At 38.8% G+C, this 13,534-nt stretch overlaps 1 protein-coding gene across 1 annotated transcript in view; it reads left to right on the top strand.

Moving 5' to 3' along the window:
* Window positions 1-13,534, top strand: part of PCNX2 (pecanex 2) — a 300,345-nt gene that overhangs the window by 124,686 nt on the left and 162,125 nt on the right. The window contains exons 16-17 of the mRNA XM_061162994.1: window positions 4,288-4,397; window positions 5,799-5,895. Of these exons, the coding sequence (XP_061018977.1) occupies window positions 4,288-4,397; window positions 5,799-5,895 (207 nt within the window). The remainder of the gene's footprint in view (window positions 1-4,287; window positions 4,398-5,798; window positions 5,896-13,534) is intronic.

Consider the following 13,534-nt stretch of genomic DNA (forward strand, 5'->3'; position numbering starts at 1 on the left):
ACCAGGCTTTCCTGTCCTTAACTATTTCCCTGAGTCTGCTCAAACTCATGTCCATTGAGTCAGTGATGCCATCCAACCAGGCAGGGCGGTAGGGACCAATAAAAGAAAGAAAACTACAGGCCAATATCACTGATGAACATAGATGCAAAAATCCTTAACAAAATTCTAGCAAACAGAATCCAACAACATATTAAAAAGTTCATACATCATGACCAAGTGGGCTTTATCCAAGGGATGCAAGGATTCTTCAATATTTGCAAATCAATCAATGTGATACACCACATTAACAAATTGAAAGATAAAAACCATATGATTATCTCAATAGATCCAGAGAAATCCTTTGACAAAATTCAACATCCATTTATGATAAAAACCCTCCAGAAAGCAGGCATAGAAAGAACATACCTCAACATAATAAAAGCCATATATGATAAACCCACAGCAAACATTATCATAAATGGTGAAAAATTGAAAGCATTTCCCTTAAAGTCAGGAACAAGACAAGGGTGCCCCCTCTCACCACTACTATTCAACATAGTTTTGGAAGTTTTAGCCACAGCAATCAGAGAAGAAAAAGAAATAAAAGGAATCCAGATTGGAAAAGAAGTAAAACTTCCAGTGTTTGCAGATGACATGATCCTCTACATAGAAAACCCTAAAGACACCACCAGAAAATTACTAGAGCTAATCAATGAATATAGTAAAGTTGCAGGATATAAAATTAATACACAGAAATTCCTTGTATTCCTATACACTAACAATGAGAAAACAGGAAGAGAAATTAAGGAAACAATTCCATTCACCATCGCAACGAAAAGAATAAAATACTTAGGAATAAATCTACGTAAAGAAACAAAAGACCTATATATATACACCACTGATGAAAGAAATCAAAGATGACACAAATAGATGGAGAAATATACCAAGTTCATGGATCAGAAGAATCAGTATAGTGAAAATGAGTATATTAACCAAAGCAATGTACAGATTCAATGCAATCCCTGTCAAGCTACCAGTGGTATTTTTCACAGAACTAGAACAAATAATTTCATGATTTGTATGGAAATACAAAAAACCTTGAATAGCCAAAGCAATCTTGAGAAAGAAGGATGGAACTGGAGGGATCAACCTGCCTGACTTCAGGCAGTACTACAAAGCCACAGTCATCAAGACAGTATGGTGCTGGCACCAAGACAGAAATATAGATCAATGGAACAAAATAGAAAGCCCAGAGATAAATCCACTCACCTATGGACACCTTATCTTTGACAAAGGAGGCAAGAATATACAGTGGAGAAAAGACAATCTCTTTAACAAGTGGTGCTGGGAAAACTGGTCAACCACTTGTAAAAGAATGAAATTAGAACACTTTCTAACACCACACACACAAATAAACCCACAAAGGATTAAAGATCTAAATGTAAGACCAGAAACTATAAAACTCCTAGAGGAAAGCACAGGCAAAACACTTTCTGACATAAATCACAGCAGGATCCTCTATGACCCACCTCCCAGAGTAATGGAAATAAAAGCAAAAATAAATAGGACCTAATTAAACTTAAAAGCTTTTGCACAACAAAGGAAACTATAAGCAAGGCAAAAAGACAGCCTTCAGAATGGGAGAAAATAATAGCAAACAAAGCAACTGACAAAGAATTAATCTCAAAAATATACAAGGAACTCCTGCAGCTCAATTCCAGAAAAATAAATGACCCAATCAAAAAATGGGCCAAAGAACTAAATAGACATTTCTCCAAAGAAGACCTACAGATGGCTAACAAACACATGAAAATATGCTTAAAATCACTCATTATCAGAGAAATGCAAATCAAAACCACAATGAGGTACCATCTCATGCTGGTCAGAATGGCTGCTATCCAAAAGTCTACAAGCAATAAATGCTGGAGAGGGTGTGGAGAAAAGGGAACCCTCTTACACTGTTGGTGGGAATGCAAACTAGTACAGCCACCATGGAGAACAGTGTGGAGATTCCTTTAAAAAACTGGAAATAGAACTGCCACATGACCCAGCAATCCCTCTGCTGGGCATACACACCGAGGAAACCAGAATTGAGAGAGACATGTGTACCCCAGTGTTCATCGCAGTACTGTTTACAATAGCTAGGACATGGAAGCAACCTAGATGTCCATCAGCAGACGAATGGATAAGAAAGCTGTGGTACATATATACAGTGGAGTATTACTCAGCTGTTAATGCATTTGAATCAGTTCTAATGAGGTGGTTGAAACTGGAGCCAATTATACAGAGTGAAGTAAGTCAGAAAGAAAAACATCAATACAGTATATTAATACATATATATGGAATTTAGAAAGATGGTAACGATGACCCTATATGTGAGACAGCAAAAGAGACACAGATGTAAAGAACAGTCTTTTGGACTCTGTAGGAGAAGGCAAGGATGGAATGATTTGAGAGAATAGCATTGAAACATGTACATTATCATATGTGAAACAGATCGCCAGTCCAGGTTCGATGCATGAGACAGGGTGCTCAGGGCTGCTGCACTGGGATGACCCTGAGGGATGGGATGGGGAGGGGAGGGAGGTGGGAGTGGGGTTCAGGATGGGGAACACATGTACATCCATGGCTGATTCATGTCAATGTCTGGCAAAAATCACCACAATATTGTAAAGTAATTATCCTCCAATTAAAATAAATAAAAAAAGAGAGAGGATGTCTGTCCTCCATGTTGGGATGTGTCTTAAGAGGAGGACTTCGTGGGCATGAAGAGAGGGTTGGCCCAAGAAAGAAAGAAGGACCCCTGTCCCTGGGCATGGGAAGAGGGGGCTGAGAGGGGGCTTTGCTGACTCCAAAGGGAAGAGAAGAGGGAAGCAGAGAATACTTTTCTCACTGCTCTGGAATTCGCCAGAAAATTTGATGGGAAGAATCAGGAAAATAACAGGTAAAGCCCTGGAGCCTTCAGAACCCCAGAGGCTCCCTGCACCAGCCTGAAAACACTGATCTGAGAGGCTGGAGGAGCCCCTGTGGAGACTGGACGCCTGGAGGTGCGTCAGCGGCCAGCCTTGCCACCTGATTGCTCCGCTGCAGCTCCGCAGCCCCTGCGAGGCTGGGGGCCTTCAGTTCCTTCCAGATGCTGCTCTCCAGGTCCTGGACCTTCGCTGGGGCGGAGATGGAAGGAATACATTTTAATGTCTAGGAGGGAGAGGCCTGTGAAACTGAAACCCCTCTCTGTACCCGGTACAACATTAACTCCTTCAGCACATCTGAGTAGTTACAAGTATAATCTGAGCACAATTGACTCAGTCACTTGTATTTTTTATTTTAAGCAAAATGAACAATTTGTCCTTATCAAATAAGGCACTTGGTGAGTTAAGGGATCAAAATCTTAAGGGAGCAGTCTTGGAATCCTTTCCTCAGTCCAGCTTTTGGAAGCCATCGGCAGATTCTCTTGATGGAGGTTGAAAAGGCTGAATATACAGAGGTTTCCTTCTTTGTGTAAAAGGCATGATGCTTGTATCAGGAAGAAGACCTCGGTCCCAGATCACTGTGCTGCTCACAATGGGAACACATATTCCCTGCGTCTCTTCTTTGCCCTGGGTGCAGTGCCTCGGTTATTGGCATCTGGGCTGATATCCAATTAATTGTCAAGTATCTTGCTGTTTTCCTTTCGAGCCATTTTTCTCTTCACTGAGCCTCAGTACACTAGTTGATTTGGTTTCTTATGCCATGTTGACACATCTATAGGAGACGCGGATTTAATCCCTGCGTTGGGAAGATCTCCTGGAGGAGGGCATGGCAACCCACTCCGTATTCTTGCTTGCAGAATCCCATGGACAGAGGAGCCTGGCGGGCTACAGTCCATAGGGTCACAAAGAATTGGGCATGACTGAAGTGACCGAGCTCACATGCACTCACTCCCTTTTAACCACTGATTAAATAAATATTAATAAATGCAATCTTTATAGTTGTTATTAAGTATTGTATTGAATTAAAAAGCAGCAACATGTGGTTTATGTTCCATCTTATAAAAATCCTGTACTTAATTTCAAAAAAGATGAAGTAAATATATTCTTATAGATGTGTACAATTTGTTTGAAATGCCCTCTCAAAATCAATGCTGGTACATTCACGGGCAAGATTTCTAGGAGCCATCAGGTGCTTGCATGTCCACTGGTGGGAATGATCCCAGGGCACCATGTCTATCCAGCTGGACCTTGGGGAAGCCAGCTAAGTATGTTCTGGAATGTGATCCTGCTCTTCCACACCCAGCCGTGGAATGACTTGGCTCTCTGATCTTTTGCTCAGGAACCCTGGAGCACGCAGCACATTCCGGCGCTGTTTTCAGCTTTCTGTGGCCTCTTGGTTGCACTTTCCTACCATCTGAGCAGGCAGAGCAGCGACCCCTCTGTGCTCCTGTGAGTAACACACACACACAGCTGTCCACTGGCCCTGCAGCCTCACCCTCTCATCCAGTGCTCAGGGTGCTTGACCTCTTGCCCTGTTAAACCAGCTGGCCCCTGGGTGATGGTGGGAGAAACCCAGGACTAACCAGAAATGAATGAAAACCAGAGGTCAAGTTCAAGGACACACTGAACCTTGGCCCTGGTGCTTTTGGAGTAAAACTCACAAAGCCAGGGATAGATGTCCTCTTGTACCCAGGCACTGTCTTTGACCTTCCCTTGGGGAATTGCATGAGAAGCACCAACCTTGACAAGTAGGCCCTCTGGGTCCATGAGGTGGCACCACTGCCTTTATGCCAGGGGGATGAAGTCTACCCTGGGGAGACTAGACTTGCCTCTCTGAAAGGAAAGGTTTTGTTTTGTTGCTTTTTGTTATTAGTATGGTCAGTGCCCTCTGGATTTAAAGTGAAGTCTGTGCCAAAGTTTTAAAATGTGTTTAATAATAACCCTTAGTCACTAGAAAATATACCTTCAAATCTTTCCTTTCTTTGTATCTTTTAAGTTGATAAATATGCACTTTGGACCTGAAAACCCTTCAGGTGATGCCATAGTTTCAGGTACCAGTCAACCATCAACCATCTCATTTGGCCACATTTATGGGAGATGCAGGAGACCTAGATTTGATCCCTGGGTAGGGAAGATCCCCTGGGGAAGGAAATGGCAAACCCACTCTAATATTCTTGCCTAGAGAATTCCATAGACAGAAGAGCCTGGTGGGCTACAGTTCATGGAGTCACAAAGACTTGGACATGACTGAGTGACTAACACAAGGGAGATCCTGACTTAAGTTATAAAAGTGGATAGAAGTGTTTTGCGGAAGTAGAAAAAATGATAATTTTAGGCTGTCAGGTGCAGCAAGATGAAAGACGTGGAAAATGGGAGAATTTAAATATCATTTGCACAGATTTTCTTAACAAATATTTTACCATATTGAGGGCTGGTCGAAATAAAGAATCTCTGTGAGCTTAGCTAGCTCATGATGGTCAGTGGGACCTATACCTGCTGTGGACAACTTTAATCTGGATGGAATTTGAAAATCCACCCGTTGTCTTCGTGATCACCTGCACACACTACTCTTTTTCTACATTATGTACAATTTAAAGGAGAGAACACTGACTTTTGTCCTTTGTGAGTGTGAGGTCAAAGGTGAAGCTGTTTCCCTCAGACTTTGAAATAGGCACATACTTTTTTTAGACTAGAGCAGTATTTCTTGAATTTTAATATGACGGGAATCACCTGAGGATCCTGTTACACTGCAGATTCTGATTCAGGTCTAGAGTGGGGCCTGAGATTCTGCATTTTTTTTTAAGGCACATATTTTGAAAAGTAAAACCTGTGTATTTTTTCCATTTTCAGGTCCTTTATTCAGTGTAAATTGTTTCATAAATTTTTACATCAAAATCTAGAAGACTTAGCTTCAGACCCTCTGCCCGTGAAGATGAAAGATTCTGTGGTAAGACATTTGTGCTGTATAATGTATGAGGGAGTATCTCTTGACTTGGTGTGAAGTGGACTGCTGAGCTGCCTGCTCAAAGGGTGTAGACACTTTGAGTCTCTGGAAGGCAGATGCTGTGCACGCCTGCCACAGGTCTTCACTTAGTCTAATGCAATTTGCCTGGATATTCAAATAAGCCACCTTCAGACAGTTCCACACACTGCTGGCCCCAAGTAGCAGGTGGGGTGGGCATGAATAAAGCTTAAATGTTCAGGCAAACTACAGTCCTCTCTGCATCTTCTATCTCTGTCTCCTGCTGAGTTCAAGGCATTCTTTCCTGTGTATTTTGGTTCAAGGTTGACATCTGTGCATCCCTTGGGAGGGACTCTTGGGCTTTAGACTTATGGCTAGGATGTTGTGGGCTTCCCAGGTGGTAAAGAGCCCACCTGCCAATGTAGGAGATGTAAGAGACGTGGGTTCTATCCCTGGGTTGGGAAAATCCTGTGGAGGAGGGCTTGGCCACCCATTCCAGTATTCTTGTCTGGAGAATCCCATGGACGGAGGAGCCAGGGCGGGCTATTGTCCATATGATTGCAGAGTCAGACATGACTGAAGTGACTTAGCATGCATGCTAGGATTTTGTGGAAGGGGCCGCCATATTGGTTGGAGCACAGAAGAGGAAAAGGAAGGAGGAAATGAAGGAAGAAAAAAAATAAATGCTGTAAAGGAATAATATTGCTTCTTTGTTCGCCAGGAAAATGGCTTGGGGGCAGTTTCAAACACCCTTTGAGCAGGTGTATCTCTTTGGTATCAATTTACAAACCTTAATAGTTTGAAAAGCAAAGCTCATTGATTAGGTAATCTCCCACTTGAGTACTGAGCTTGGAGCAGTCTGTTGTCTCCCAGTCTTGCTTTTCATGTATGTGTTTTTTTATTTGTTTTTTTTTCTTTAGGAATAACAGATCAAATGAGAACCATTTAATGGGATATTGATTGCAAGCTCCTCCAGCCAGGAGATGGATCTCATTTGTCCTAGTCTCTGGGCTCTAGTCCATGGGAGCGCAAAGAGCTGGACACAACGTAGTGACTGAGCACGCACACATGCACCACAGCACCAGGGCCTAAGGCCTAGTGGGCGCTCAGTGCGTTCCACTGAATTTAGATGAGTTAAATTGCAATTCACCATTACAGCCAACATGATAGAATTTAAAAGAATTCATACTCAGACCTCTGTGCCTTTGAGTGTGGTTCGCGTTCAAGCTAAAGCATTGAGCATTGGTTACCGCAGGGAATCAAAGCACAAATCACTTACTAGGAATAAGGGTTTGTTAATTATTGAATTTAATTTTTACTTCCAGTTTTATTGAGATATAATTGACGTTCAGCACCATGTAATTGTGTCATTAATTTTAGGGCTGAGACACACCTAAAAGCAGGGTGTGAGGTGGAGCTTCTGGGACTGATGAGGTGCCAGCTAGCAAAGAAAGAAGACACTTGACATCCAAATGTAGTGTCAGCAACTAGACCTCTATTATTTATACCAGGAAAATTACAGGGACGAGATCAAACTCACACTCCCAGATTAATTTCTATAGTGATAGGGTGGCCTGAAGTCAACCCAAGAGTTTCCCATGGATATCTGTGAAATAACTCCCTCCCCTTGGTTTCATGATGATGAAGATGTTTTCTGATTTATTGCAGTAAAAATAATCTGTGAATTACAATGAAATCTGATGAGAAATTTGCCTAGCATACACAGATAGCATTTTATTAGTATGATTAGCTGTGATGGGTTAGGTGTTGCCTTACTTGATTTTGGTATTCTTTGAAATGCTTCGTACAATGTAGAGCACATAACTTGTAGGTGATTTAATATGATGTGTGTGTTCATTTCTCTGAAAAGATTTCTCATCTAATTATAATATTTTAAAGGGACTCTCAGATTCACCTTTTATAGTTTTTTTGTGGTGTAATACCATTTATTTCCTAGTGCAAGGAAATTTCACTCCTTGATTTTGTTTCTTTATGTCTCTCTCTGGCTGTCTTACTCTCTTTCTCTTTCCCTATGCCTGTCGTCTCTCTCTTTCTTCCTTACATTTTAGTTTATGTGAGAAGTCCCTGGGGAACATCATACGCTCAGTTCTCCTATTCTGATTCACTTGGCCTGGGGAATCTACATGTTTATGAGACTGTCCACCCAGGTGATTCTGATTAGGTGCCCTACAGGCTGCTGTAAGGGACAGTGATCTAGAAATGGAGATACCCAGAGCTCTAGCAGTGGGTTTACTCCATATGAGCAACACAAGTTATGCTCGCAAAGTTTATTACCACAGTTCAGTGGTTAATAAAAGTAAACTTTCCACCAGTGGTTGCCTGGTTGGTCTTTTTCCATATGCCTCGTTAGCATGGTCTTTCCCTTTTTACCCTCATTTTCATCACTTTCAACATTTTTTCCCATCACATTCAGATTTGTTATTTTTATGACGTCTAGAAACAACAAACAAAGTTACCTAATTTTTATGTGTATTATTCAGACTACTTCTTTTAAATAATTGGTTGTATCATCTAGGTTTTTTGAGTCCCGTGCTGTCTAAATCTGCTGGGTTTGTAGTGTTGGACCAGGGCTTCTTAAGTTTCTTTTTAAAGGTTTGGGGCATGAAGTGCTACATAAAATGCCACAGTGAATTTAAAATGGTCAGTGTACTGAGATCTATTATAGTTATTAGCTAAACACATATGGATTTATCATTAAAATAGGGAACAAAACTTTAATTGAGTGTTGTTTTAGAAGTTCTGGCAAGTATAGATCCTGGAAGAGAAAAAAAATGTAGGTTATCAGTATGTTATTGTATTCATGCAAAATGCATAGAAAGTTTACGTCAACTATGATAAGAGAATTCATAAACACCACCAGAGACACAAAAAAATTAGAAAAGCAAAAACATTCTAATACATTAAAAATAACCATAGAAGACATGACAAAAACATGATTGAACTCACAGTAGTAACAACACATATAAAATGATAATAGAAATGATTTTAACAAGTAGTATCAGAAATAGAGAAAGCTACAGCAGTCTATTAAAATGTAAATGAAGTCTGAAAGTGGTGATAAACAGATATAACCTGATTTTTCATGAGAAGGCTGAAATTTATTAAATGCCAAATCTCTCTAATAAATTTATGTATTTAATATAGTTCAAAACAGTTCCAAAGGAATTATATTCAAAACTTGGGGAAATAATTCTAAAGGTTCATTTAGAAGTATAGAAGGTAATAATAGTTTAACAAATCTGATAAAGAAGAATAAGAAAGGAATTTAGCACTTTGAGGTGTAAGAGTACATTATAAAGATTGAGTGATCAGCAAAAATATGAGACTAATCCAAGATTAGAGGGTGGGATTAGTGAATCAGTTAAACACAGAAAGGTGACAGAATTATTTATATGACTGTGTCATGTGAGAATTAAATATCGCAACCGAGAATTGATTATTCAGTGTATGGTGTTAAGGTGGTGGTTTATCAATGGGAAGGAAAAGAGGATTTTATGTGCGAATCCCTCTTCAGACACCAATGTAAGTTAGAGAGAGGGGAAGAGAGAGCAAATGAGGGTTTCCCATCTCTGATATTATGGCAGACTAAATTATTACAATCAGACCCTGTTGATTAATACTGAAAATTCTGAATAAAATATAAAAGACTCTTTTTTAGGAGGATGGGACTAACATATACACACTACTCTACGTAAAACAGATAATAAATAAGGATCTACCGTATAGCACAGGGAATGATACCCAATACTTTGTAATAATCTATAAGGGAAAAAACCTGAAAATGAAGATTTATATGAAATAAAATCACTTTGTTGTACACCTGAAATTAACATGACATTATAAATTAACTATATTTCAGTAAAATAAAAGGAAAAAGTCTTTCTCAAGTGTGACTAAAAATTTGACAAAATAATGAGGAATAATTAAGTCAGAATTTGAGTGAACGACGGAACCTTCACATCTACCTAATCAGGGGACCTTGAGCCTCAGCTTTCAGCCCTCCAACTGTGGGGAAGAGAAGTGAAAGCCTGCCAAGGTAGTCACAAAGGGGAGATCATTTACTTATCATGCTGGGACACTGAGCCCACTCTCAGTGGAAGGATGAACCAGAAGGAATCTGTTCCACCCTCTGCAGTGCCAGGGGAATGCAAGCAAATTCACTCCAGGGTTGAACTTAACAGCAACAAAATAATCATTTCCATGGATTTTCAGTACAAATTCTAACATCTGAATTGTACAGTCCCCCTCAATTTATGAATATACTTTAAAGTTACTGGCAACTGGAAATGCCTTATGACAAAACAAAGACAAAAATATATGAATCCTCTATAGAGATTCCTTCCTCCTCAGTCTCCCCAAATTCCCAAAACCATTTTTCTAGGGAATGTGAGCAGCTTTTGATAAAAATTTAAAACTACACAGAAAAACAAAGAGCCAGAAGAAATAGATTTGCAATCACTTCAAATATTGGAATGATCAGATACACATTTTGAAACAACTCTACTTACTATGTTTGATGAAATAAAAGGGTTAATATTTAACAGGCTTCCTTGGTGGCTCAGCTGGTAAAGAATCTGCCTGCAATGTGGGAGATCTGGGTTCAATCCCTGGGTTGTGAAGATCCTCTGGAGAAGGGAAAGGCTACCCACTCCAGTGTTCTGGTCTGGAGAATTCCATGGACTGTATAGTCCATAGGGCTGCAAAGAGTCGGACACAACTGAGTGACTTTCACTTAATATTTTAAACGATAGAAAGTATTTAAAATGATCCAGTATGTTTGAAAGAGAACCCAAAAGACCTAAACAAAGTAAAGCAATTAAAGTAAACACACAGACATATGGGAGAGATTAGATATCTCTGAAGGGAGAGTTAGTATACTGAAAGAGCAAGACAGAGGAAAGTCTCTGGAATGCAACAATGATAGACCAAAAATTAGGATATATATACAACAGATGCAGAGATGTGAAAGATGGAATAAGAAGATCTAATATATCTATCTATTTACATTATATATATATATATATATTTTATATTTTATATATATATAAAATCAGAATTCCAGAAAAAAGGGAGAGAGACTGAAGCATAATGAATATTTGATGAGATAATATCTGAGTATTTACCATAACTGATGAAAGACCCTGATCAGAGATTTAAGAATTCTGGTGGAAAAAAAAAAAAAAAAAGAATTCTGGTGAATCACAAGCAGGATAAATTAAAGAAAAATACACACTGGACAAACTGTAGTGAAATTGCAGTACACCAAAGACACAGACCATCTTAAATTTGTTAAACAAAATGAATAGATTACATTCAAATGAATGACAGCCTGAAAGCTACCTTACTAAGTGGAATAGTATAAAACAGAAGACAGTTTGATATGTTTAAAGTTCTGTAAAGCAAGTAACTGGCATGCTAGAGTTTGATGCCCAGTGAAAATATCTTTCAAGAATAAGGGCAAAATAAAAATATTTTAGAAAAATGCTGAGGGACTCTCAGTGAATGTAATTCTGAAAGATAGTCTTCAAGAGAAAGTAGTCTCTGATAGTCTAATTTATAAGAAAGCACAAAGAGAAAAGAAAGTGGCAGTGTGTTAGTAAATCTAAGAAAATTTTGACCATATAAAACCATCATAAGTGTATGGTTGACTTAAAAAATGTGAAGTAAAATTGACATATGTGACTACAGTAACATTCAAGTTTGGATGGGAAGGGAAATGGGCACCAGGACTTGATAAGTTCTTTGTATGTCCAGGAGATGAATTAAAATATTGATTAAATTTAGACTGTCATTATTTAAGCTTGCATAATTGATTGTTTAGTATAACTACTAAAGGAATAGAAACAGAGCATGTAAGTTCCAACCCTGTACAGAAGGAAAAATAGAATAAAAAATGGTTTTTAATAAGTAGAAAAATATAATAGGATTCTTTTGTCCCATTGTCCTTAAAGTAAATTTCAGATGGAATTTTGCACCTAAATATTAGATGACAAGCCCTGAAAGCACTTAGAATCATAATAAAGGAGATTAGCTTTATGATATCAAGGTACAGAAAAGATTTTAATAACAAAGCTTCTAATTCATTAAAATTATTACTTTTGATTTATCAAATAATACCTTCTTCAAATAAGACTTAAAAACCTAAGCTACAGAATGGGAAACGATTTTTAAAACATGTATAGTTGATGAAGCACTAGTGTCATGATGAATATTAAAGTCCTATAAATTATAAAAAAACCAGATATCTCAATTAAAAATGGGCAAATATCAATGGCCAAAACATGACTACATATGCAGTCTAATTAATAATCAGGAAACTCCAAACAAGCTATCATTTTATACCAACCAGACTGACAATAAATTAAAGTGCTCATGATACTAAGTGTTGACAGAAGTGTAGCACCATGAAACGTCATGTACTGCCAAGAGTAGAGTAGGTTAGTACAATATATCTGTTTTGGAAACAGTCTGGTATTATAAAGTTGGTATTATATGTATACACTAGAGCCAGCATTTCTACTTCTAAATACGTATCTACCCTAGAGCAAATCTTGCACATTTGTACCAGATACACACATAAGATTGCTCAACATAGCATTTGTCATAAGAACCCCAAACTGAAGCTGCTGGAAATTCCACCTACAGTAGAATGGCCTTCGTAGCAAAGGAAAGGAACTTACTAGAGCTATAAATGGTGAATTTTAACCACTTAAAAAATGGCCATTTATATTTGCCCATTTTAAACTGAGATGTCTGGTTTTCTTATAATTTATAGGAATTTTATAGTCACTGATAGCTCAGTTGGTAAAGAATCTGTCTGCAATGTCAGAGACCCTGGTTCAATTTCTGGGTCGGGAAGATCTGCTGGAGAAGGGCTAGGCTACCCACTCCAGTATTCTTGGGCTTCCCTTGTGGCTCAGCTGGTAAAGAATCTTCCTGCAATGCAGAAGACCTGGGTTAAATCCCTGGTCTGGGAAGATCCCCTGGAGAAGGGAACAGCTACCCACTCCAGTATTGTGGCCTGGAGAACAGCCCATGGGGTCACAAAGAGTCAGACACAACTGAGCGACTTTCGCTTCACTATATTCATCACGGCACTAGTGTTGAGCAGAGGAAACAGACACACACAGATACATACAGTGTGTGCCATCTATCAGGTAAAAATAGGCAAACTCAGCTGCTTATAGCTGCATACATAAGTAGCGAACAGTTTTTCTAAAGCAAGAAAGTTGTGTTCATCAATCAGGATAGTTGATGGGCACCCAAAGAGGGGAAGAAAGGGTTTATGACCAGGGAGTCACATACAAAGGACTTCTTGGGTACCAGGAATACTGGATTCTTGAACCAGGCATTCTCACTGAGGCATTCACTTTATAATTATTCCTTACATTGTCTATATGTATTTTATATAATTTTCTGTATGCATGGCTCACATTTTTAAAAGTGTTAAAGAAATTTTCATAAAAGAGCGTGAAATATAATACACACTCATTCAAATTCTAAAGAGCAAATGATTTCCCAGACTATAGAATCTGTAAGATAAAAATAAATACACACACAGTTAAATTTGAGTACATAAAAATTTAAACTTCTATATGAAAAA

This window comes from Dama dama, chromosome 15, assembly GCF_033118175.1.
Source record: "Dama dama isolate Ldn47 chromosome 15, ASM3311817v1, whole genome shotgun sequence".
Taxonomy (NCBI): domain Eukaryota; kingdom Metazoa; phylum Chordata; class Mammalia; order Artiodactyla; family Cervidae; genus Dama; species Dama dama.